Below are 27,665 nucleotides of genomic sequence, written 5' to 3' on the forward strand. Positions count from 1 at the left end.
ATACCCTTCCCCAGATCTGTGCCATGACACAATCCTGTCTCTACAGACAATTCCTTCAACCTCGTGGCTTGGTTTTGCTCTGACATGCAGTCAACTGTGGAACCTTATAAAGACAGGTGTATGCCTTTCCAAATCAGGTCCATTCAATTGAATTTACCACAGGTGGATTCAAGTTATGGAAACATCTCAAGGATGCTCAATGGAAACAGGATGCACCAGAGTTATATATATATGCCATTTAGCAGACGCTTTTATCCAAAGCGACTTACAGTCATGTGTGCATACATTCTACGTATGGGTGGTCCCAGGGATCGAACCCACTACCCTGGCGTTACAAGCGCCATGCTCTACCAACTGAGCTACAGAAGGACCGTTTTCAAGTCTCATAGCAAAGGGTCTGAATACTTATGTAAATAAGATATTTCTGTATTTGATTTTTATTACATTTGCACAAAATAGTGTGTAGATTGATGAGGGAAAAAATGTATTGAATCATTTCAGAATAAGGCTGTAATGTAACAAAATATGGAATACTTTCCTAATGCACTGTACACTCATACTATATGCCCAGCACATATTGTGGATTCACTCAGTAACCATTCGGACAGTCTTCACTCACACAATACATTTCAAAACACAATGATTCTTTGGACATGATTGTCTTTAATAACTTATTTCGGTAAGGGTTTATTTCTGCCAACTACAACACAATGATTCACATATTTTAATGAGTATATACAGAAATATGCATGTCGCACGATGAATCACATAACGAGCATATAGGCCCACAGAAATGAATACATACAGTACACATTATGGTTCCCTAACAAAGTAATATTAAGTGGCTAATTTCCTTTCATTTAATCACATACTGATATGCTGTTATACTTACAAGTTGAACAATATTATCACATATGCTAAAGTTAGACAGTGACACACTATTGTACTATAGACTGTAGTACAATTTCTCAAACATGTTACATCCACAAACGACCTCAAACGGGAATCAAAACAGTCATCGGGGGCAAGCCTGTTTCGAAATCATTCAGTCTATCATGTATCCAAGTGGAGGAGGTTATGGGTCTTTGATCACTTAGCAATTTTGTGGTTAAAAAGACCAGACATAGGTGGTCCCACTACACACTGTTATCAATCAGAGATCCTGAGATGCTGTAGGTTCCAGTCATATTGTTGATATTAGTAGACCGACATGTGGGTCAAAAGGTCTGTTAGATAGACCTGAAGTCAACACTGTACAGTCAAGACTATAGTCAGTGTACCAACTCTATACAGTGCAATACAATACCAACACAGCTCCAGCAACCGCTGGTTCTCTCTGTCCCGATTGGCTGATCAGGATTCTGACTGAGAAAACACAGCAGAGCACTGGAGAGTAACGTAAAGCTGATATTACTAACATGCCACGTTCACGATAAAATGAAAGTCTTTCAAACCCATTTCTGGTGGCAGCTCAGTTGGGAGAAGTTTGAAAACACATTCGGATGGTGTTTCGTGGTACATTGAATAACTTCATTTTTGAAATTTTTATAGTTGAGAAATGTTTGGCGTGATTTTGTTCCCTGTAACAAAACACAGAGAGAACTGCTTGTCAAAATGCATTTTTGAGGAGCAGGTAGAAGGGCCCCTATTTTAAAATAGAGACTATCTGATCAATAACCTCATGCTTTACTTCACGAAGAGGAATCTTTGTATAAACAAACGAGTTCACTGGACAACATAACAGAACTTCACTGCCTACAATCTACTAATATAACAACATTTTGGAATCAGTTTTGGAAATGACGCCAAAAGTTGTATCAGTAGAGCTAGAGGTAGGAAATACACAGATACTTCTATATGTACACACATGGCTGGGTGTTATGATCATGTGAAATCAGCTGTTGTTTATTATTAAGGCTGGGTTAGACTCTAAAGGCCATAGAGCACGGCTGAGTTACACATGCCTCAGTACTGTCTAGACAATGACATCATACAGCGAGTACAAAAGCATCATAAACTCTGCATGACATCTGTAGCGATTTTATCCCAGTTCATAGAAAAATTGAGTAACGCTGTCATGAAACATGCACAGATTCAGGTTGGCTAATTGGCTAGCTGGGCAACATGCAGAGTGAGATCCTTTGTTCGTAAGCTGACAAGACGTCTTATAGGAGAGATGCCAGGGCATGGCTATGACGACGCTCTAGGTCAGCATTACGATGCCACTGTCGAGTAAAGTGGGACAGTACATACACAGACACAGTGCTGGTCAATACCCATACAGGAGTATACACGACTATGCGTTCTAATCACAGGAGCGTATGAGTGGGTGGTCACCATTGGGAGCATGGGGCTGAGCTATACAGTAAGACTTGGGCTACAGGGGGGGGCATCATTGGCCACGTACGGGTGCAGGGGGAGGGACGCTAGACGGCTGCATGCAAATATACGGGAAAGGTACTGAACACAGTGTTCGGCCATCTGTGGAAAGAAAAGGAAATCGATCGTTGGGAGACAAGTTGCAAACAGGGGAGAGTAATTCATCCCTTTGGCATGTGTACTGATGACATCATTTACAGCGAGTTAATGTGTGCATGCGTGTTAGTTACCATGTCATTAACTTGCAGCGGTCTCCTGCTGAATGATGTAGAGTCTGCCTGGGTCGTCCACCTTACTGCCACAGTGCACATCACTCCTACACACACACACACACACACACGATTCAATACTGTAGTGTGGGAGAAGCAGCAGTTGTAGTAGTACTAATAGAGTAATAAAAGCTAGAAGCAGCAATTAGTCTCATTGTAATGCTTGTACAATACACAGTTGAGGCGCCGATATGCTTACCTGTTGTCATTGACGTCTACGGTATTTCCTGTTCATGAATATAACAGGGAAGAGTGAGCATTAGTGTGTATAAAAACACAAAAAAACACTTTCTTTCCTGACAATCAATAACCTAATTACAAGCTGTTAGCTAGTGTAACATATAATGTACAGTAAAACAAAAACAAAACCAGACCTGGTGGCGTGATGGTGGGTGATTGTTTTAACTGTAATGGCTCTGGGACTCACCGTTATCCCTGTCTATGTTGAGTGGGTAGGACTCCAGCATGTCTGCGGGATTGACTGCTCTGTAGCCCAGCGCCGTGGACACTCTGCTCAACACAGACAACAGGACACAGTCACACCGAAGTCTAATAACACACCAATACAAGTCAACTATTCCAAGCTAAAGGAACTTAACACGAGCGTGAGATGGGACTCACGTGTTGGTCGGGACGGAGCTGATCTGAGAGATAGGTGCCGTGGTCTGTTCTGTGATGGAGCTCTGGAACAGGGCATTGCTGTAGGTGTTGACCGGCTCACTGGCACGCGTGTAGAACGGGTTGGTGGGAGAGCACACCGGCAGCTGCTTCGGTCGCACTGGTTTGGCTGCAGGATGACAGTAATGCTGAGGTCAATCAGTCAATAACTATTCCAATCATTATTCATTTATTATTCCGTTGATCAATAACTGCCCATGTAGCTCTCCATCCAATAAATAGCACAGAATCACAGTCGGTAGAGCTATATTTGGAGTGGGTGCGCTACCGATCTGTGCAGCATGGGGGCGCCTCAGAGCGTTCTTGGCCCTCATGGCTTCTTTGATGCGGTCCACTTCCTTCTGGTAACGACGCCTGTCGATCATGGCGCCCTCCTTGGCGTCCCTCAGTGCCGTCTCCAGGGCCTTAACTCTCTCAGCAGTAGACCGAAGACGTTTCTCCAGCTTTGGAAGCTCACAACGCAGATCTGCATTGTCACGAACCAGCTACAGAGAAATACAAAGAGAGAGAGAGAGAGGGAAGGGAGGAGAGAGAGAAGAAAAAAAAGAGTGACACAAGGGAAGAGAGATTTATAGCAGGGAATACTGATTGATCAGGGGTGGATAAGGTAAGAGAGGGCGGGTTGAGACTGGGTGACACCAGTTTGAGAGAGATGAGGGGAGATTGTATGAACAACAGGGAAGGAGAGGAGACTGCACACTGACCTTGACATAAAACGGATGCGTTTCATGACTCATCAAAAGTGACATTTAGCCACACACGCCCGCTTTCTTTCAATATTATTGTGTCCCCTGAGTAGCTTGTATCACGGAGGTATTTTGAATGGAAATGTTTCTTCTCTCATAACCCGTAGCATGAAATCATGTAAACATTCAAAGATAAATACACGGTGTAACCTTTCCTCTTTCGGTTCATGCCAGACTAAAACAGCTCAGAACCTGTCAGATAACACGCGATAACGTCTCTGTGAGTACGGCGTCACACAAACGCCACACTCTTTTCCTCTTTCAAACAGCTCTCTCTGTTTCAAACATCTCTGATGTACAACAACAACAAAGACTGCATGCCAAGAAAGAGAGTGTTAAGGAAGCATCGAGCCATGTGTGTCCCTTTTAGAAGCCTTTTAGAAGCCTTATGTGTAGTGCCAAAAGCAGGTAAAAAAAATATATATACAGAAGAAAAGGGGACACCAAGCCTGCTGGGAGATGGAAGCGAAGGAGAAGCGAGGGCCTGTACCTGCCGGGTGTGCTCTTAACACACAACAACAAGAACAACAACAGAAACCCAATACACACACACACATCCATGCTCACACAGTAAAAAAGCACAAGAACAAGAGGTGAAAAAGAGACAGAGACAAGAGGAGCCAAGGGTAGAGGGCTGAGTGTGCGAGGGGGGGTGAGAAGGGAACGGAGGGGGCGACGGTAGGTCGCGATGTAGGCCCATGGTGGGAGCAGGAGAGAAGTTCCTGGTGTGACCAGTAAGCTTTTACTTCATCAAAACAAGTCAGATGACACAACTATCCTGTGAGGCTCTCACCTGTTTGTGAACCTTTGTAAGCTGGTCCAGGTTATTCTCAAGAAAGGAAATCTTCTGTTTCTGGGTGCAAGACCCCCCACTGTCATCAGGCTCCATTTCGGAACTCTGTGGACGAAAGAAAAGAATTGGAACAGAGAGAAATAACGAGAGAGATGAAAGGGGGGGGGGGGTTAGTGCCCTGCATAGTGATTAGTGCATCTTCTGTCTTTCGCCATCTCTCACTCACTTTTTTAACCCGCGACGTGAGGTCTTGAACGAACAGCTTGCGCAGGTTGTGGAGGGTCTGGAGCTCTCGGGCCTGAAAATAGAGATGAAGAAGAAGAGTAGTCAAAGGGAGGAAAAAGAGGGAGAAAGTGGAGAAAAGAGAGGTAGATGCAGAGAGAAAAGAAAAGAAGCAGATGGGGCGAGAAAAAGAAAGAGAGGAGGGTTCTGAGAGCGATACAGAGAGAGGGCCACTCACGACGGTGTCCTCCAGCCCTTTGAGGTCCTGCTTGGTCTGCTCATGGCGTTCATGCAGGAATCTGACAGGAAGAGAAAACCCATTGTCATCAGCAACATCCAAATCAGAATACATTTCTTAACTTTGTGACTACACGTTGTGTCAGTGTGTGTGTGTTTGTGTGTGTGTTTAGACTTACGACAGTTCCTCCAGCCGCTCGCTCTTGCTGCTGTCCACACTCTTCAAACGGTCAAAGTCGGCAAGCACCTGAGCCAACTCAATCTGCAGCTTCTGGTTCTGACTGAGAGATGGAGAAAGAGAGGATCATGTTTAATAAGAGAAAGCGAGAGAGACAAAAAAAATGTTTTTTTTAAACTTTGTTTTTTTTTTACAGTGAAGTGAATATTTTATTTTTTATCTCATCAACGGCACATAAACTGAGAGGGTTACAGTAGTCTTGATGACACTGACTCAGTGAGGTCATCGATGATCCTCTGCTTCTCGTTGATCTCATCCCGCAGACGGGCCATCTGCCTTTGCTGGAGACCACGGTGAGAGTCCCCCTGCTGCCGAGGAACCTTCTGAACCACCATAAGGAAAAGAACAATGTCAGATTCCTTTCATTTTTGCTCGTTAACAGGTGAAACAATTAGCATTATTGGAGTCAATGTTTACCTTGACGTTACCCTCCTCGGTCTCACCCTTCTCTCCATCCTTCTCCTCGAGCAGAGAGTTATCTGTGACACACAGAGAGAGATGTGTAAGGTCTGGTTTCCCCACCCGGGGCCTGTAGCCTGGCTGATGTGAGGGTGGATGGTGTGTGTTACCCGGGTGCTGCAGTTTGGCCAGCTCCTCGCTGAGGGAGTCGTGGCTCTCCTCCAGCATCCTCTTCTTCTGCTCAACACTCTGCATGTACTCCGTCAGAGAGCGGATCTTCGTTTCATGCTGCGAACGGCCCCGCACAGAGTCACTTGGCGCACAAGCACGCTCCCATCGACACAGCTCATAAAATGTCTACACGTTTTGTCAACGACATGACGGACGAATGCATTCATTGTGTGCGGCGGTAAAGTGCATCTATGTGTGGAACACAGGAGGCTGGTGGGGAGGAGCTGTAGGAGGACGGGCTTCATTGTAAATGGCTGGAATGCAATCAATGGAACGGAGGCATAACGTGTGGTTTCCACATGTTTGATACCGTTCCATTGATTCCATTCCAGCCACTACAATGAAGCCCGTCCTCCTACAGCTCCTCCCACCAGCCTCTTCTGGTATACATGGTGTCAACATACCATATGTATTTATATACATATGCTGTGTAGAGTATAGTCATTCGAGCTGGTTGTGATGTCTGCGTTTGCGTACACTGATTTGCCCAGTAGAGCTGGAGGCTGACCTGTGAGATGAGGAGCTGGCAGGAGGAAAGCTCGCGGCCCGTCTCCTCCATCTTGCGATGACACTCCAGCTGCAGGTTCTCCAGCTGGCGACAGCGCTTCACCATGGACTTGACCTCCGACTTGATCTTGCTGATGTAGAGACGGGCCACCGTGAACTCCTCCTCGATCGCCCCGCTGATCTCCACCGGCTGCAGCAGAGCGAGAGAGAGAGAGAGATTAGAGGATGGGGGAGAGAGGGATTGAAAGAAAGGCTCACAGGGTGGGTGAGAGATGGAAGGGGAGGGGGGATGACGCGCATACCGTGTACAAAACCGCTCTCTCCCTCTGCCCATCTATCTAACGATTCTATCTCAGTGGCTCCAGAGGGGCAGTAGGAGATGGAAGTAACTCACCAGCTTGATCTCCCCGTTGCCCACGATGGTGCTGAACTCACTGAGGTCCCTCATCAGGCCGTTGAGGACGTCGGCGATGCGCTTCCTCTGCTGACCACTCACTTCCTGCATGTGGGATAGCTCCGCCTCCAACTCCATCAGATTGGCCTGCACAGCAGACAAGAGAGTTGGACAAGATGATTGAACGGGGGCAGAAAAGCAAAAAGATTGATAGGCTACAGATTTACTTGTGCAAAAAAACAAATCAAAATGATGCCGCCACGTCGGCAGAGCTCTGGTAATTTCAAGTGGAGCAATGAATCCATAAAGCCCACAGACTTCATACAACACTTCATAGCAAAGCATTGTAGACTTTATGTCCATTCTATGCCTTGTATTTATATGCCGTGCTGAACCCACCATCTTCTGGGCCAACTGGTCGGCCAGCAGCTGGTTCTGCAGGCCTTTCTCCTCCACTTCCAGGCTCTTCTGGTCGTAGTTGATGGCCAACTCCTCAAGTGCCTGCAGCACCTCCTTCACCTCTGTCTTGGCACAGTTGCTCTCCACCTGCAGGCGGCCCAGCTCCGCCTGCACCTTGTCCCCATCCCCACGGGACGACGCCAGCAGCTAGGAGAGAGAGCGAGAATCACGTGAACACAGCCTCACAAACATGATCATACGTAGGAACACAGTACACATACTCGGACAACACACAATATTCGTAATACTCATATTTTACACAGTGCAACCAGACACAAGACACACACAGATGGCCTGGATTTAGAATTGGCATTTGAGTCATCCCCTGCTGTTGCTATGACAACTGTTCACAATTGAAAGAGATCTGCTGCCTCACTGAAAGGGTAGGAAATGTATCAGATTATGAACTATATTTAGAGTAGATATATAGAGGATTCCAGGTTATTCGTTTGTTTGGTTATAATTCTACAACATCTTCTGTATAGGCCTACTGTACATCCCCATAAGATGTCACCTCTACCATAAGGTGACCAGATTTCTGAAATTAAAACCGGGGACATTTCCAGTTCGGCGGTCAATATATCATTCAAATATCCAATGTTATTATCTATAAAAAAATATAAAAAGAGGGACAATTCCGGTTTCATGTATTTAGTCTAACAGGCACACTGTGATAGAAAAAAAACAACGACATTACAGAAACACTACAGATAAGACAGAACTGTCCAATCTGAACAGCCATTCAGTGGTCCTGGTAGTCTGGGTAGAACTGATCTGAACAGCCATTCAGTGGTCCTGGTAGTCTGGGTAGAACTGATCTGAACAGCCATTCAGTGGTCCTGGTAGTCTGGGTAGAACTGATCTGAACAGCCATTCAGTGGTCCTGGTAGTCTGGGTAGAACTGATCTGAACAGCCATTCAGTGGTCCTGGTGGCCTGGGTAGAACTGATCTGAACAGCCATTCAGTGGTCCTGGTAGTCTGGGTAGAACTGATCTGAACAGCCATTCAGTGGTCCTGGTGGCCTGGGTAGAACTGATCTGAACAGCCATTCAGTGGTCCTGGTAGTCTGGGTAGAACTGATCTGAACAGCCATTCAGTGGTCCTGGTGGCCTGGGTAGAATAAGAGCAGAAGAGAACATGAGCAAAATTGAGAGATGAAAAAAAAAACAGACAATAGTATATGTGAGATACTTAACATAATAAAGAAATAAGATGATGAGATTGGTAACTACATAATATACTTATACCAACCTAATCTGTATATTTCTCAGAAGAATGTATCTCCTTCAGGATTGCTATGTCTTCGGCCAGATTCTCCATGAACTCCTGGCAGAGGAGGTTGAAGTTTGTCTTCACAATAAGCATGGCCTTGATGGTAGGAACAGTGAACCTATTTCTTGCTGCTGTCCATAGATCATTCATTTAGGAGAACACTCTCTCGACTGGTGCTTTACTTCCAGGTAAGCACATGACAACAGAGCCTAATTTTAGCCAGGTTAATGTGTGAGATGTCGTTCTCTTTGAAGTGGGTAACCCTTTAGGAACTGTTGCAATCCAGTAACCTCGTCAAACAATGCATCCTCAGCGATGGCCACAATGGGGCATTTTTCCTGCAGTGTGTCTGCTGCCTTCTGGATCTCTTCACGCTGAGGTTGCCTTTGTAAAAAGGAGACTATGTAAATCTTTTAGATGATCTGTGTGCTTTCCCCATGCTTGCAAGTAGTTCACAGCCGTAGTGAAGAACGACTGGGATGTTTTGAGAAAGCTCTCTTTAGACATGTCTCCATTGTCCTCCAGCTCTCTCAGAAGTCCTCTGACCAAAACTGGAATGAAGTTGTCATCACGTCTTGCAGTCAATTTTGCCTCAATGTTCCTCAGAATTGCAGCGGACTCCACAGCACAGTGGTCCTGGTCCTCAAGCATCTTGATTGTGTCACCGAATACGGTCAGGTTTCCATGGACAAAGACCAGCCAAAGTTCAGTCAGTGGATCTTCGAACATTGTTCGCAGGACAACAGGGCATTTGTCTTCAGAAAGAAAAAAGGATTTCAATGGCACATACATTTTCAGCACTCTTTCTAGAGCAGGGAGCATGGACAGCCAGCGAACATTTCTGTGTCCTAAAAAAAAGCTCTTCAGTCTTTCTACTCCCAACGGTGAAAATGTCCAAATATCTTTGTGAGCAGGTACTCAACATCAAGGGGAATCATATCCAAAGCTGTTCTGGCCGTGTTATGAATGATGTGGGCAGGACAACCTAAGCTAATCACCTCCCACTGCAGAGCATTTTTAACTTTGGTATGGACATTGACCCTCCCCAGCTGGTATTTGTGTTGTGGGCAGAGAATGCCACGACTTTGTTTTCCAGGTTACATTTTTTTTATGACCTCCAGGACCTCAGCTGCAATTTCCTCTGCTGTTTCTCCTTTCAATTCAACAAAATCAAGCAGGTTTGTTTCCACAGATGTGTTGCCATCATATATCTTACAATATCTGACTACTATTGGCAGCAGCTTTACATGTCCATGATTGGACGCATCAATGGACAGGGAGACAAATTCAACCTGGTCTAGGTCCTGTGTTACTAAAGTAGTTGCCCAAGGTGCTAACACGCTACTTACTATGGCTTCACATTTTGTCCTAGCACATGTAAACTTTGGCTCATAAAGCTTCCGTGTCAGTTGTGCTGTGCAGCCCAGAGATCTGTAACTATGATTGTGTCGCATAGTGTGGTATGCAAAGACATCCCTCCTGCACAGCTAAATCATATTCTTCTTGGGAAGGCGCTACCTTCTTGAAGAATGTGGTGACAGAGGGCAAACCAACACGGGCAATCTTTTTGGTCTGTTGATGTTCTACCACTGCCGTTCGTCCCCCGCTGCCGATTGAAAAAGAGGACTTACAAAGGGTGCAGTGAACCATTCTATTGTCTTGACCTGAGCGTATAAATGGACATTGTCTCATGTCATTGTGTCACTCTTCTTACTCTTAACTTTTTCTTCTCCTCCAATCTTTCTCCTACTCTTTTCTTCAGTCCTCTTCCTGCCTTTCCTTCTCTTTACCTTTCCGCCTCACTCTTCCACACTCTCCTCGCTTCACTCTTTTTACTCCCTTCATCTTTCCTTCTCCTTCTCCAATCTGTAATAATAAATAGTACACTATTAGATTAAATACTTTGGTTAACAGATTCCCATTGCTTGTCTCACTTTTGTATTTTATCTCAAAAACATTGGTTGGAATAATAAATTGGCTGTCTCTGTAATCATATCTTTACCTTTCCTCCTCTTTCACTCTTCTTCCTATCCAGTCTTCATCCTCTCCACTCTTAACAGTAAACATTATGCGAATGTTATCCACGACAATTTCAAAATATATTTTCACACTACTTATTATAATGCCAAACCATCAAAATTGTAATCTACAAATAAATATTATCATAATTAATTGTGCATTCATTTAATATAATCATATTTTCAAAATAGCCTGTCCACTGCATGTTTACAAGTGAACGTTTTTTAACCTAGCTAGCATGCCAGTAGCTAGCTAACCTAACTAGATAACTTAGTCGACATAGCTCATGTTCGCTAGCATAACCTATTTAAAACCTTATAAAGCAGATCTATCTATATAATAAATTGTGACATTATAACATCATTAGCTAGTATCTCAAATGATTGTAACTTACCTGGCTTGAAAAGACGTGATGTTGTGGATTCACTTGACACTTGCTAAGCTTCTGGCTGATTTTTCCACAGAAGTTTTCTCTAAAACTAGCGCGAGCAAGTAGTTAGTAGAAGAGTGAATGGAAATGATATAGTGAGCAGCCCCATCTGCTGGACAAAATAAGCACAACGTGATTGAGACGTCAACCGACAGACTCTGCTGTCCAGTCTTTCTTGCCACGTAAAATATTATTTCACTTTGCAGTCTGTTTTTAACGCAGAGTTAAAAACGGGGACATTGCCGGGGACAGGCCACCAAAAACGGGGACTGCCCCCGGAAAACGGGGACGTCTGGTCACCCTACTCTACCAATAAAGACTCTACTTGCATATAACCCAAGTTTTAGCATGGAGACTTCAATTGAGGGCTTCCACCATTTTAAAGAGGTCAACGGGGTGGGGATTCCTATGGGTTGGGAGAGATCAGCCAATGATCAGAGCATTGTCTTCATCTTGAAATTGGGTGCTATGGTCTGTAAATGGCTTTAAGCTTTATCACTGCCATTCAGTGGTCACAATAAATGAATGACACACAAGATCTGGTTCAGGGCTCTAGCGCTGCAGGTGGCAGGCAGTACATCACCAATATTGGCTGTACACTTTTTTCAAACACTTTAAAATGGAGATAGCCTCAATGGGTTTTGACTAGATGTTATACAGCTACGGTCAGAAGTGAGTTTTTCGTAGCTGGTTAGGAGAACTTATGCAGCAGGTTAGGAGAATTAGGTTAAGGTTAGGAAAAAGGTTAGAGTTAGGGTTAGCCGCGACGAGAACCAGGCTTGCCTTGGTGAAGCCTGGTGAGATCAATGGCTTAAAGGAGTGGAAAACCCCAGTGTCAATCAGTGACTTTTTCGCAAACACTTCAAACCAATCAAACGCCTGGCTTGGGCGGAGCTCCAAAGGCGCTCAGCAGAGTCGTACCGTAGGAGCGGCAGTGCGTGAGGATGGCCAGGAAATCGCAGATGAAAAACCCTATCATTTTTGTGGCGAACCCTACGACTCTAACAGGTAAACAAACACCCTTTTGACAGGTTAATCGTCTTTATTGCAACAGGACAACACACTGGCGGTCGGAAAACCGCGACGAACATAACACTCCTTCTACGGGCATGTGTGGGGAGGGTAAATGTAACATCCAATACAAATGCAACCGTTGGAAGCCGGTGGACCATTGTAGCCGTTTCGACCTAACATAGAATTCTCCAGACCTCAAGGAGGTGTGACAACAAGGTTTTCGAGGTATGGCTACACACTTGGCGAAAATCCCCACATTTTCGCTGAACGTGTAACTTTTGACGTCACTTTGACATAAGCTGTATGCCATCTACCCATGACTGCCTAAATGGCGCTGCCCGTGCTATAATGGCAGATACACAAAGGTGAGACCTCCTATATGCCTCTACCACTATCCCCCCTAGTGCCCATAAACACAAAGAGCACTATATACTACGATAGCATTATACCAGCACGTATAGATCCAGGATCATCAAGATTTGTATCCCAATAAAAAGCGGACATATTTGTTAATAAGACCATTGCATGAACGAGAGATGCCTGGACAGAGATACATACAGAGAGGGGAACCGAGTGTGTGTCCGGAGTGTGCCCTCACCTCATCCTGATCCAGCATCTGCTCCTTCAGTTTCTCAACCAACTGGCACTGCAGGTTGATCTCATCATCCTGTGGAGAAACACACACTTTGGTCACTTGGTCTGCTAGTGGAAACATGGACGTTAGGAATCCCTTCCTAATATTAAGCTGTACCCCCTTTCGCCCACAGAACAGCCTCAATTTGTTTCGGGCATGTACTCTACAAGGTGTCGAAAGCGTTCCACAGGGATGCTGGCCCATGTTGATTCCAATGCACAGTCGTGTCAAGTTGGCTGGATGTCCTTTGGGTGGTGGACCATTCTTAATACAAACGGGAAACTGTTGAAGCTCTTGACACAACCGGTGTGCCTGGCACCTACCACCATACCCTGTTCAAAGGCACTTCAATATTTTGTCTTGCCCATTCCCCCTCTGAATGGCACACATACACAACCCATGTCTCAATCGTCTCAAGCCTGAAAAATCCTTCTTTAACCGGTCTCCTCTCCTTCATCTACACTGATGGAAGTAGATTTAACAAGTGACATCAATAAGGGATCCTAGCTTTCACCTGGATTCACCTGGTCAGTCTATGTCACGGAAAGTATGTTTTGTAAACACTCAGGGTATGTAATACCCTTCAATGTGTGTGTGTGTGTGTGTGTGTGTGTGTGTGTGTGTGTGTGTGTGTGTGTGTGTGTGTGTGTGTGTGTGTGTGTGTGTGTGTGTGTGTGTGTGTGTGTGTGTGTGTGTGTGTGTGTGTGTGTGTGTGTGTGCGTATGGCGTGGTGTATGGTGTGTTTCAACAGGCCCTGACCTTGTCGTCCAGCTGCTTGTAGAGCTTGCGGATCTCCTCCTCGTACTTCTGACGCTCCTCCTCGGAGATGCGCACCACGATGGAGGAGGTGTCATTGTCCAGGATCATCACGGGGCTCCGCTCCTCCACCGACTCCAGACGCACCACCTCCGCAGTGGTCCTCTCCGTCTCAGGAACGTTCTCCCCTGGAGGAGCAGAGAGGAGCAGAAGTGTCAGCAGTCCACGTCAGCTCTTTAAGAGATCTGGCTTCCGATTCATCGGTCTAGCTTTCTCCAGGAAATAAAATGTCCGTGTGCCTTGCTCCCAACCTCAAGCAGAGTTCAAGGGAACATCAAGAATATGCATGACAAGCATGTCCTTTTTAAAGTATGTTAAGAGCATAAATTCAATCAACATTTAGGGGGGGAGAAGAAGAAAAAACTTTTCGTTAACAATAAAACAAAGTAATAGGCTGGGAATCCTCAACCATGATAAATGCTCTCCAGCTCTGTGTTTTACAGTACGTCTCACCGTTCCTCCAGCGGTTGAGCTCAGCCTCCAGCCTCTGAACCGTTTCCTTCATGGTTTTGTTCTTCTCCTTCTCCTTCTCGTACTTCCTCTTCCACTGATCAGCCGTCAGCTCCAGATTGACGGAGGCCGTGTTCCTGATGGTCTTAGCGCTGGAGGGCAGGGGGAACGTTAATGACATTAATGACATGTTGAAGCGGTGGCTTCGACGGCTTCTATTCATCATACCAGTAATATCTGCATATTCAACAGCTTATACTCATCATACCAGTAATATCTGCATATTCAACAGCTTATACTCATCAGACCAGTAATATCTGCATATTCAACAGCTTATACTCATCAGACCAGTAATATCTGCATATTCAACAGCTTATACTCATCAGACCAGTAATATCTGCATATTCAACAGCTTATACTCATCAGACCAGTAATATCTGCATATTCAACAGCTTATACTCATCAGACCAGTAATATCTGCATATTCAACAGCTTATACTCATCATACCAGTAATATCTGCATATTCAACAGCTTATACTCATCAGACCAGTAATATCTGCATATTCAACAGCTTATACTCATCATACCAGTAATATCTGCATATTCAACAGCTTATACTCATCATACCAGTAATATCTGCATATTCAACAGCTTATACTCATCATACCAGTAATATCGGCATATTCATATTGGAACAAGTGAATGTGAATACGGGTTAAGGAAATATTGCATGCAAAATCATTTGACTTCGGACATATTGGTACATTGGCCCTTTCTGTGGAGAATTGACAGCTGACACTGCTGACATGGTACATTGTCAATGCAGGGAGAAGACAAGATGGGGGCAAAGTGTTTGTTACCGTTGTCCAAACATCAGGGTGGACTTGGTCTCAGCGTCGTTGAAGCTGGACGGAGAGCAGCAGATGAACATGGTGGTCCTACAGTTACCCCCCAGAGAGTCCTGCAGGATACGGGTCATCTTGCTGTCACGGTACGGCACGTGGGTTTTCTAGCAAACAAAACAGAGGAAGAAGGGATGAAAGTGAGTAAGTGCACTCTTTCGAAGAAAAAAAAAAGGTTCCTAAAGGGTTCTTTGGCTGTCCCCATAGGAGAACCCTTTTTGGTTCCAGGTCTCCCAGGTCACCCTCTGTGGAAAGGGTTCTACATGGAACCCTAAAGGGTTCTATCTGGAACCAAAAGGAATCTACCTGGAACCAAAAAGGGTTCTGCAAAGGGTTCTCCTATGGGGACGGCAAAAGAACCATTTTAGGTTCCAGATAGCACCTTTTTTTCAGTTGACGGCAGAGTAAGGCAGGGAGAAGGTAGGCATTGATAGGTATGTGTGGTGAGTTGGCATTGACCAGGCTTCAGATGGGTTATGGCATGGATGGCAGGGAGATGATTGTACAGTGAGTTGGTGCTGGTGGATGTGTGCAGGGGCTGGATCGACATTAGGGTGACAGGTGTGTAAGGTAGACGGCTTCACTGTCCTGGACTCACCGTCCCTTCAGCCAATGCAGAGATTACGTTGCCCAGGGCTGACAGAGACTTGTTGATGTTTTTGGCCTCATCAAGAACGGCACCGGCAGCGCCCGTTTTGCTGACCTGAGAGAGAGAGAGAGAGAGAGAGAGAGAGAGAGAGAGAGAGAGAGAGAGAGAGAGAGAGAGAGAGAGAGAGAGAGAGAGAGAGAGACTTAATTACTGACTGTGACTAAATGACCTTTGGAAAGGTCAAAAACCCCAGTGTTACTGTGCTTATAATGTCAGCTCTGTCACAATGGCATATGCAGAGTCGACTGACCCATAGTCTCTCTCACCTCAGCCCAGCTGGATAAACCAGACAGACACGGATGTGAAGCCTTACCTTCTCACTACCAGCCAAGTCCACCAGGTAGAGTTTCCCACACAGCTTCTGCTCCGTCTCCACGTGCTCCTGCTTGATGTTGATCAGGAAGATGCTGTGACTGCGAGAGCTGTGCTCATTCATGTCTACGAGGAGGGAGAACACGGAGGCGAATGAGCATGTTCATGTCAATATGCACAACATCTAATCTAGTGTTTACAGAGATGGTTTCACAGGTGGATTGTTTAATGAATGCTTTCTGGTGAATTTCACTGACATAAGACTGAAATGATCGGTAGGTTTTTTATTATTTTTTATTTAACCTTTATTTAACTAGGCAAGTCAGTTAAGAACTCATTCTTATTTTCAACGACAGCCTAGGAACAGGTTAACTGCCTGTTCAGGGGCAGAATGACAGATTTGTACCTTGTCAGCTCGGGGATTCGAACTTGCAACTTTTCGGTTACTAGTCCAACCACTAGGCTACCCTGCCGCCCCTACCAAACCCTTTTCAGGACAAAACTCATATCTGAATCCTTCTCCTGATGCGACCTACGATCCCCCGGGATAAGGGCTCATGTTACTTATCTGTTCCTATCTTATTGCACCCACTATTTTACAGTGAGAGTATTACACCAGCCAGCAGACACCCAGGTGGACCATTGCAATTGTGAACGTCCTTCAAATAGAGATGCTGCTTGTAAGCAGGATACGTGTGAGAAGAAGTCCCGTTATATAAGCCGTGTAACGAGCCACATGACCCAACTGTCGCGAGACACTTGACAAACCATGCAACTCTCCTGCTAGCAGAAAGACAGGGCGCTGGATTCACTGCAACAACAACAACAAAAGGAGACGGGTGGGGATGAAACGGAACGGACGGAGAGAACGCTCTGAAGGCTTACTGGTGACGGCAACATGGCGGTTGTTCTTCCCCTCGTCAATGACATCCATGACCTCGTCGGGGCTGGACACAAAGCGCTCGGTGCAGCCCTGCATCACAGGGAAGGGGGGGAGGAGGGAGGGACGACAGCGGAGTGCGGTGATAAAAAGGGTTAATAATGAATATGCATACTCCTCTTCCCCTGGAAAACGTTAGGCACCGCTAGGACCGGACGTAGGTGTATCTAGTGACAAGTGGGCATCGTCAGAACCCACCTTCACATATGGGATCTTGTTCTTATCCTCATGAACAGCCAGGTTAGTCTTGGTCACTAAAAGATACAGGGAACAACCGTTAGGATGGACCATTTCTTTTTTGAGAAGATTTGCCTTCGTAATGGCATTAGATGTGGACTTGGTAAATAAAGAACTGTGCACAAACCATCCAGCAGATCCCGAATTTTGTCCATATAGACTTCAAAATATGAAACCTAAGCACAGGAAAGGGGAAAGAGAAGAAGAACCTCAATCAAGGCATCCATACCGTGGCTCCATGTAAGAGCATCAAGTGCGGTATACAAACGGATGATTACTCTTACACTCTTAGGGAAAAAGGGTACTATCTAGGACCTAAAAGGGTTCTTCGGCTGAACCCTTTTAAAGAATCCTTTTAGGTTCCCGGTTGGAACCTTTTTTTTTAGGTTCCCGGTTGGAACCACTGTGGAAAGGGTTCTACATGGAATCCAAAAAGGGTTCTACCTAGGGTTGTGGCGGTCATGACATTTTGTCAGCCAGTTATTGTATAGCAAATGACTGCTGGTGTCATGGTAACTGGCCGTTAATGAACACAAACAGGTTGAGCATCTCCAGGCCTCCACACCTAGAGGCCTTGAGAAAATGTACATTTAAAAATGTCTAATAAATCAATTGAACGTACAACACCAAAATAAATCCATTGTTTATTTTCGGCAGGTCTAAAGAAACATTAGGATATGAAGAGAATGTATTTCAGAAGAACAGAATATGAGTCGGCCTACTGTATGTTATCCGGCTATGCTCCGTGCCATAGGCTGTAGGCTTGTTCATTTAGCAGACAAGAAATGCTTATAAGTCCTGTGTCATTATTTTACATTGTATGATTTTATAGTAAGAAGAATATAATTGAACTTAGCTGAATAAAATATACATTTTATATTTCCCATTCCGTAGCGAGTGTGCATAAGAAGTGGCTTTGTTGAGCGTAAAAATGATCATTTCAAACAGGTCCTATAGGTTTAGAATTTTTTTGGGCAACTTTAGTTGTGAATGATGCAAACCTTAGAAGGTTTTACAAATCAGAACATACATGTATATGGACTGCATGATAGGCCATTGATGATTTGAGAATGTCGCAAAAAAAGCTTGTGCTCTGTTCCTTGCCTCAGGCTGCACAAGCTGTTCTCTCATCAAGTGATACTATTTTCACCCATCTGACTATTCTCAATTTAATCTTGTCTTCACTAATATGTCAAATTTGTTTCGATTTTCAATGGCCCAATATCAAATGGGCTGGGGAAAAAAAGACGTCATCTGTATGCACTCTAATAGCAAATGGAGCCCGCATTTGTGCAGGTTCGTTTTTGACTCATGCCGGGTGAGCCACTCTGGTTATTTCACTTCAGCATGGCAGGTGATATTCCGCCCAAACTCTGTATGCCATGGGCTCTCCAACGCTGTTCCTGCAGCTACCAAGTGATTAATTTGGGAAACTAAGTGAAATCTGTCCTGGAAAATCGATAGTAAAATGTTTTCCCAACTAAACATATTTCATTAATCTGTTGACACCTCTCTCTGCATGCTAGAGAAAGTAATGAAGGAGAGAGGGGAGGAGATGGAAACGCACGGTGGTGAGATATTCTATAGCTAACGGTAGCCTAATGTGACACCCTATTACTACGCTATTCAAATACAAATTCACTATAATTGTAGGATTCGTCTGTAAGCCGCACTGCACAATCAATGAACCAACAGCATCGCCTAGGCCTGTAGCCTACGTTCTCTCCTAGACGGGATAGAAAGTTTGGAGTGTGGCATCGTGTAACCAGTCCATCTAGTATGCATAATAATACAGTCCACACTCAAAGGCGATTACCAGAATTTGTTACATTTTGGAATATAGGCTAGATCAAAGACATCCGTTTTGACTTAAATCTTAAATCAGTTTTTGTGTATGTTTTGTGTATGTTTTGGCGACCTGATGGTTGTTAGCGAGTTTGGGTACTACCAATGTCCAGAGTGCATAAAAGGAGATTACTGTGACCATGGTCACATGGAATCTTACTGGTATGATAGTAATATGGTCACCGCAACAGCCGTAGTTCTAACTGCAATAATGGTGCTCCTATGGGGTTCTCCTAAGGGGACAGCCGGAGAACCCTTTTGGAACCCTTTTTTCTAAGATTGTAAGGGATTCACAAAAAGCAAATCATCCTATATATGGATGAGGAGATGGAGATGAATCCAAACCTTGATGTGGAACTCCAGGTTCTCGTCCATGCCAAAGATATGGTTGAAGATGTCCTCTGCAATCCTGGGGATGATGCCCATCTGATTGGGGTCATGCAGCTTCCCCTATAAAGACATACTGTACAGTCAGTCTCTGGAGTTTGAGAGGTTAATACCTGTTATACGTATATTGTATGAATATTAAAATCCTCATATAATTACTAGCAGTATTTTTCCAATACCATGTAGTAGATGGGGTGCAAATGCCCCCAAAGCAACATCCGGGGTATTACATTTAGATTGAAACCAAATGGGAGCCAAATTTATGCTGATTTATAGAGTTATTTCATAATGGGAGAACATCACTTTTTCAGAAGTATTTGAAAATACTGTATTATGCATATTATTGACTCCCACTGTACCTCCATGGTGTGAGTCTTGCCGGAGGCGGTCTGTCCATATGCGAAAATAGTGCCATTGTATCCACCCAGAACATCTATATAAACAGAGGGAAACCAAGATCATTTGAGGAAATGGCAGAAATGAAAACAAATGCCTTCAGGCCTTCAAGTTTGAAAATAAGAAAGACACCAATAACCTTTAATATGAACACAGTTATGGGAAACAAAGGCCGCAAGTAGGCTACTAACGTGTGACGTCGCCGACTGATTTAATCAATTGATGAGTCAGAACCTCACATTGACTTCTCTTTTGTCTCTCTAATACACCTCCACGGACTGTGTGTGGATGTTCATTCTGTCCATTGTTGGCAGTATGTTTTCCTTACCCTTGACAATCTGTTTAGCACAGGTATTGTAGACCTGCTCCTGAGTGGTGTTGGTGGGGAAAACCCGGTCAAACACGTACGACCGCCCCTGGGAGACACAAAGAGACTAGGTCAGTTTTGTAAACCAAATACTGTAGCTATTATTTGGAATGCACAGACCAAGATGAACCATGGTATAGACATACTGAAGTGGAAAATAACGAGGGACCTTTTCTTGTCTCCAATTGTCTTTCCAACTAGCATTGTTATTTCATTTATATATCCCAAACAAACAAACCATGGAAATGCAATCCAGTTTGATCTTGGTTCCTTGTTTATGGATAGTAATAGATGATTTATGTATGTCGATCACTGAATAAATTAACGGGACAGGCGAAAGAAATACGCTCAGGCACAATAAGGACAAAAACCCAAAACTGTAGCAAAAATAATCCTGTGACCTAGGATACAGAGTGTAGGTAATAATGTTTAATCTGTCCAGTGCTTACACAGTCACTATGCATGATCACTGACGATGATGAAACAGACTATAGGGAGGAGGTCCGAGACCTGGCAGTGTGGTGCCATGACAACAACCTCTCCCTCAAAGTCAGCAAGACAAAGGAGCAGATCGTGGACAACAGGAAACGGAGGGCCGAGCACGCCCCCCATCCACACTGACGGCAGCCTGTAGTGGAGGAGGTCAAGAGAGCTTCAAGTTCCCTCGATGTCCACATCACTAAGGATCTATCATGGTCCACACACACCAACACAATCGTGAAGAGGGCACGACAACGCCTCTGCCCCCTCAGAAGGCTGAAAAGACTTGGCATGGGCCCTCAGATCCTCAAAATGTTATACAGCTGCACCATTGAGAGCATCTTCACAGGCTGCATCACTGCTTGATATGGCAACTGCTTGGCAACCAGTACATCATTGGGGTCGAGCTCCCTGCCACTCAGGACCTCTATACCAGGCGGTGTCAGAGGAAGGTCCTAAAAGTTGTGAAAGACTCCAGCCAACCAAGACTGTTCTCTCTGCTACCACACGGCAAGCGGCAGCAGAACAAACAGGACCCTGAACAAGCCATAAGATTGCTAAATAGCTAGCTACATAGTTAACCAAATAGCTACCCAAACAATCTGCATTGACCCTTTTTGCACTAACGTATCACATATGCTGCTGCTACTCTTTACTATCTGTCACTTCATTCCTAGTTATATGTACAGTGCCTTCAGAAAGTATTCAGACCCCTTGATTTTTTCCACATTTTGTTACTGTCACGAATATTACCGAAGGTGGCTCCCCTTCTTGTTCGAGTGGCGCTCGGCGGTCGTCGTCGCCGGTCTACTAGCTGCCACCGATCCTTTGTTCCGTGTTCGTTTGGTTTTGTCTAATTGTTTGCACCTGTTCATTGTTTGGTTGTTAGGGTGGGGTTATTTAAGTTTGTTTAGCCCGCTTTTCTGTTTGTGCGGGCTTGTTCTTCTGTATTTTGTGAGAGGTGTTAGTGTTTTGTTGGGTTTTCTCGCTGTCCTGTTATTTACCCTAAGGGTACTATTTGTTTTAATAGTTACGCCTGTGTTGGGTAATACTATTTTGTTCTTTTTATTTTGGACATTAAAGCGTGTTTTTTCCCGCATCCTTTGCTCTCTGCGCCTGACTCCACACCCATTCACTCATTGAGCGTTACAGTAACGTTAGAGCCTTATTCTAAACTGGATTTTTAAAAACATTAAAAAATCCCCAGAAATCTACACACAATGCCCAACAATGACAATGCGAAAAGAGTATTTTATTTTTGCAAATGTATCAAAAATAAAATACAGAAATACCTTATTTACATAAGTATTCAGACTATTTGCTATGAGATTCGAAATTGAGCTCAGGTGCATCCTGTTACCATTGATCCATTGAGTCCACCTGTGGTAAATTCAATTGATTGGACATGATTTGGAAAGGCACACACCTGTCTATATAAGGTCCCACAGTTGACAGTGAATGTCAAAGCAAAAACCAAGCCATGAGGTCGAAGGAATTGTCCGCAGAGCTCAGAGAGAATTGTGTCGAGTCACAGATCTGGGGAAGAGTACCAAAAAATGTCTGCAGCATTGAAGGTCTTCAAGAACCCAATGGACCCCATCATTCTTAAATGGAAGAAGTTTGGCCGCAATCGAGGGAGAAGGGCCTTGCTCATGGAGATGACCAAGAACCCGATGGTCACTCTAACAGAGCTCCAGAATTCCTCTGTGGAGATGAGAGAACCTTCCAGAAGAACAACCATCTCTGCAGCACTCCACCAATCAGGCCTTTGTGGTAGAGTGGCGAAGTGGAAGCCACTCCTCAGTAAAAGGCACATGACAGCCCTCTTGGAGTTTCCCGAAAGGCACCTAAAACATCTAAGACCATGAGAAACAAGATTCTCTGGTCTGATAAAACCAAGTGTCATGTATGGAGGAAACCTGGTACCAACCATACGGTGAAACATGGTGGTGGCAGCATCATGTGGCAGGGACTGGGAGACTACCGTAATTGCTGGACTATTAAGCGCACCTGAATATAAACCGCACCCACTGAATTATTAAAAAATATGTATTTTGTACATAAATAAGCCACACATGTCTATAAGCCACAGGTGCCTACCGGTACATTGAAACAAATGAACTTGGTCACTATCTTCCTCCTCCTGTGCACTGAAACCACTGAAGTTATCTCCTTCGGTGTCGGAGTTGAATAGCCTCAGAATTGCTTCCTCCGATGTTGGATCGTTTTCATTGTCGCTCTCGTCACTTTCATCCGGAGGCAAATACCCCGCTGAGCCATTCAACACGCAGCAGTCCAGCCTTTCGAAACCCGTTGATGATAGTGGATTTTTTGACAATGCTCCACGCTGTCAGGACCCACTGGCAGACTTGACCATAAGTTGCTCTTCGCATGCGGCCCGTTTTAGTGAAGGATTTCTCCCCACTTGTCATCCAAGCCTCCCACTGAACAAGGAGCGCCACCTTAAATGCACTATTTACACTGATGACGAGTGGCTGCAAATACTTTGGGCCATCTGCTTTTCTTCCCTCTGAAAGCTTTTGCACTGAGTCAGTTCCTCACAAAGCTGTTTCCAACGTCTTATCATCGACTCATTAAGGCCAAGCTCCCGTGCAGCAGCTCTATTTCCTTTTCCAACAGCCAGATCGATCGCATTCAACTTGAAAGCTGCATCATATGCATTTCTCCGTGTCTTTGCCATGATGAGGGTGACAAAATTACTACCGTAATCAGAATGATGGGAAGTTTGAGCGCGCTCGATTTACATCACATTATGTGACGGTGCTCAGTTTTTTGGCGGCATGAATCTTGTGAAAGCGGGAAAAATCCATAAATTTGCCGCGTCATTGTATAAACCGAGAGGTTCAACGCGTGGGAATAAAGTAGCGGCTTATAGTCTGGAAATTATGGTAGTCAGGATCGAGGGAAAGATGAACGGAGCAAACTACAGAGAGATCCTTGATGAAAACCTGCTCCAGAGCACTCAGGACCTCAGACTGGGGCAAAGGTTCACCTTCAAACCGGACAATGACTCTAAGCACACAGTCAAGACAACGCAGGAGTTGCTTCAGGACAAGTCTCTGAATGTCCTTGAGTGGCCCAGCCAGAGCCCGGACTTGAACCCGATCAAACATCTCTAGAGAGACCTGAAAATAGCTGTGCAGCAACGCTTCCCATCCAACCTGACAGAGCTTGAGAGGATCTGCAGAGAAGAATGTGAGAAACTCCCCAAATACAGGTGTGCCAAGCTTGTAGCATCATACCCAAGAAGACTCGAGGCTGTAATCATTGCCAAAGGTGCTTCAACAAAGTACTGAGTAAAGGTTCTGAATACTTTTTGAAATGTGATATTTCCGTTTTAAGAAATGTGCCAACATTTCTAAAAAACAGTTTTTGCTTTGTTATTATGGGGAATTGTGTGTAGTTCTATGAGAGAATAAAACTATGTAATCCGTTTTAGAATAAGCATGTAACGTATCAAAATGTGGAAAAAGTCAAGGGGTCTGAATACTTTCCGAGTGCACTCTACATACCGTGCCTTCAGAAAGTGCTCATACCCCTTGACTTATTCCACATTTTGTTGTGTTACAACTTGAATTAAAAATAGATTAAATTGATTTGTTTTCTCATCAATCTACATCCAATATCCTACAATTACAAAGTTAAAACATATTTTTTAGAAATGTTCGCATATTTATTGAAAAACAAATAAAGACATATCTCTGAGTCAATACTTTGTAGATGCACCTTTGGCAGTCTTTCTGGGTAAGTCTCTAGGAGTTTTCCACACCTGGATCGTACAATATTTGCCAATTACTCTTTTTTTAATTATTCAAGCTCTGTCCAATTGGTTGTTGATCATTGCTAGACAACCATTTTCAAGTCTTGCCTAGATTTTCAAATAGATTTAAGTCAAACTGGAACCCGGACACTCGGGAAGATTCACTGTCTTCTTCGTAAGCAACTCCAGTTTATATGTGGCCTTGTGTTTTAGGTTACTGTACTGCCGAAAGGAATTCATCTCCCAGTGTCTGGTGGAATCAGATTGAACCAGGTTTTCCTCTAGGATTTTGCCTGAGTTTAGATGCATTCTGTTTATTTTTTATCCTGAAAAATGTCCCAGTCCTTAACAATTACAAGCATACCTATAACATAATGCAGCCACCAATATGCTTGAAAATACGGAGGGTTGTACTTAGTAATGTGTTGTATTGGATTTGCCCCAAACATGACACTTTGTAATCAGGACAAAAAGTGAATTGCTTGCTCCATTTTTTGCAGTATTACTTTAGTGCCATGTTGCAAACAGGATGCATGTTTTGGAATATTTTTATTCTGTACAAGCTTCCTTTTCACTCTGTCAATTAAGTTAGTATTGTGGCGTAACTACAATGTTGATCCATCCTCCGTTTTCTCCTATCAAAGCCAATTAACTCTAACTGTTTTAGTCACCATTGGCCTCATGTTGAAATCCCTGAGCGGTTTCCTTCCTCTACGGCAACTGAGTTAGGAAGGAAGGACACATATATTTGTATTGGCTGGGTGTATTTTCAATGTCATGCTCAACGGGATTTTCAATGTCTGTTTTTTTTCCAATTGTACACATCTACCAACATGTGCCCTTCTTTGCGAGGCATTGGAAAACCTCCCTGGTCTTTGTGGTTAATATATAATATAATAATAATATATGCCATTTAGCAGACGCTTTTATCCAAAGCGACTTACAGTCATGTGTGCATACATTCTACGTATGGGTGGTCCCGGGGATCGAACACACTACCCTGGCGTTCCAAGCGCCATGCTCTACCAACTGAGTTGAATCTGTGTTTGAAATTCACTGTTCGACTGAGGGACCTTACACATAATTGTATGTGTGGGCTACAGAGATGAGGTATTCAAAAATCAGGTTAAACCCTATTATTGCACAGAGTGAGACAATGCAACTTAATATGAGACTTGCTAAGCTAATCTTTACTCCTGAATGTATTTAGGCTTGCCAAAGGGGTTACGTTTTTATGAATTAGAAAAACCTAATTCCACTTTGGCATTATGAGATATTGTGTGTAGGTCATTGAGAAGAAAAAAATCTACATTTAATCCATTTTAAATTCCGGCTGTAACACACCAAAATGTGGAAAAAGTTAAAGGGTGTGGATACTTCCTGAAGGCGCGGTATCTACTTCAATAACCTCGTACCCCTGCACATCGACTCGGTACTGGTACCCCTTGTAACATAGCCACGTTATCGTCACCCATTGCGAATCTATTGTAACGTTCAACTTTTCTGAAGCAGATGACACGTGGCCAAGAGCTTGACATGGCTGGTCTTGAAATGGGGAAATCATTCAGACTGCATTGTTACAGTTAAAGGATGACCGTTCATGTGCCCATTGTTCAACAGGCCTTAATTGAATATCACCCCCCCTTTAGAAAAACCTAACACAAGTAGCCTGAAGCTGACCCATTCACATCACTAGCAATGCAGACGCATCGTCACGAACATAACATCGCTGTCCAGAGTGAGGCAGTCAGTCTGGCACAGAGGTAGAGTGAGTCGGTTCTCAACAGGAGAATAATTATTGATCCTCTCCTCCATAGGCAGTTAGAGAACAGATTCTTGGCCCGCTGTAAAGAATTATGACTTGAGGAGAAGGTCAGCCAAAGGTGTGTCTCTTAACGTCCTCAGTTAAACTCTAAATAAATCCACTCTCTCATTCCACTCGGTCCTGGCCCTGAGGAACCCAACAGTACTAGTAGGCCTGTCTGAGGAGGGAATGATTAAGCTATGTGGCGTACAATATGTATGTGGCATTTATTACATAGGCCTAATGCAATCCCTGCATATACATTTAAAGTACCATTGCCATTACATATATGAACCAAATCATTACAATGAGAATAACAACAGCATATTGTTGCTAAAATAACATTAGAGCAATATTAGCTATTGGCAGGCTATGTAGACCATCCATATAGGCGGCGGCCTGTAGTAAATATCTTGAGCCCATTTCCATTGAAAGGGGTTAATTTATGTTATCAACAACCTAAGCAAGTACAAGGTTAATGTAAATTGGTAGGTTATTGGATATGAGGCCTGATATGTAGCCGCAGTAAATAAAACATGTAGGCCTATACACTGGGTGGAAATCAGAGCCGACTGCTCTGAATGCTCAACTGATGCCTACGCAGTTTACAGAAATTATTACAGTCAGGTAGCCTAATTTTAATAACAAATTATTGCTATTGGCAGTCCAAACGAAAACAGAAAAAGTGAATAATGTATTAATGAGCATATCAGAAAAAAAGTGCCTTACCCCAACGCTGACACTGTCATCTCCCAGAAATGTAGGAATAAATTGATCCCCACGCAGAATCTCCGATTGATTCAGAGGGCGAAAGCGACACAACACCTTGATATTACATTCGGAGGTTGCATCCGCCATTGCGCAAATTCAATTGACGGGGTTGGAATAAAATAGTCGAGAATCACAATTTGCAGGCCCAGTCGACTGTAAAGTAAGTAATGACAGACCCGCTTGGATGCTACAAGATACGTCCTTAATTCTTATGTCTTCAAGGCTGAAACAATATTGCAGCCCAGAGGTAAAGCTTGACAGTTAACTAGGGAGGAATTACAATTTAAGAGACCAAAAAAAAGATGCTTCGAGCATGTCGCAGCAACAAAAAAATGCCTATGTATATAAACTCTAGTTAAAATCGCAGTGGGTTACATCATTGTAAGAATATACTATAACGTCGAATTCATCCTCTGGCCAAATCTTTAAAAATGGACGTAGTTCTCGGATGTTTTTCTTAGATGTTGTCGTTGTTAGATGATGGCACCACTCGGTCGGGCCTGTTGAAGGTGAGGCAGACTGAGGTATCGCCGGTTTTGCGCTGGGACTCACTGTGTAGAGCGTAGGGCGTGGTCTGTCGCTTCCCTGATGGTACCCGCCTCAGC

The 27,665-nt window shown here is 44.1% G+C and overlaps 1 protein-coding gene and 1 long non-coding RNA gene across 3 annotated transcripts; both read right to left on the bottom strand.

Moving 5' to 3' along the window:
- Positions 1 to 647: 647 nt before the first annotated feature.
- Positions 648 to 27,628, bottom strand: LOC124031743 (kinesin heavy chain-like). Of its 2 annotated transcripts, none has more exons than XM_046343359.1 (29): positions 27,019 to 27,628; positions 20,186 to 20,273; positions 19,821 to 19,894; positions 19,420 to 19,524; positions 17,357 to 17,405; positions 17,191 to 17,246; positions 16,938 to 17,025; positions 16,054 to 16,178; positions 15,690 to 15,794; positions 15,050 to 15,198; positions 14,192 to 14,340; positions 13,682 to 13,866; positions 12,887 to 12,955; positions 7,493 to 7,699; positions 7,094 to 7,240; positions 6,701 to 6,889; positions 6,132 to 6,249; positions 5,980 to 6,041; positions 5,755 to 5,885; positions 5,504 to 5,605; positions 5,326 to 5,386; positions 5,092 to 5,163; positions 4,866 to 4,970; positions 3,595 to 3,811; positions 3,270 to 3,435; positions 3,076 to 3,158; positions 2,848 to 2,875; positions 2,610 to 2,695; positions 648 to 2,481 (listed from the first exon to the last, which is right to left on the bottom strand). In XM_046343359.1, the coding sequence occupies exons 1-28, from the start codon at positions 27,145 to 27,147 to the stop codon at positions 2,617 to 2,619; spliced, it is 3,138 nt and encodes a 1,045-aa protein (XP_046199315.1). In that variant the 5' UTR covers positions 27,148 to 27,628; the 3' UTR covers positions 648 to 2,481; positions 2,610 to 2,616. The 2 variants fall into 2 exon arrangements, with proteins under 2 accessions (XP_046199315.1, XP_046199316.1); XM_046343360.1 differs by having other exon boundaries at positions 5,776 to 5,885; positions 27,019 to 27,627.
- Positions 8,611 to 10,873, bottom strand: LOC124031744. The gene is made up of 3 exons (XR_006838162.1): positions 10,828 to 10,873; positions 8,805 to 10,691; positions 8,611 to 8,663 (listed from the first exon to the last, which is right to left on the bottom strand). It is a non-coding gene; the product is annotated as an uncharacterized LOC124031744 (long non-coding RNA).
- Positions 27,629 to 27,665: the final 37 nt, after the last annotated feature.

Source organism: Oncorhynchus gorbuscha, linkage group LG03 (genome assembly GCF_021184085.1).
Source record: "Oncorhynchus gorbuscha isolate QuinsamMale2020 ecotype Even-year linkage group LG03, OgorEven_v1.0, whole genome shotgun sequence".
Classification (NCBI taxonomy): Eukaryota; Metazoa; Chordata; class Actinopteri; order Salmoniformes; family Salmonidae; genus Oncorhynchus; species Oncorhynchus gorbuscha.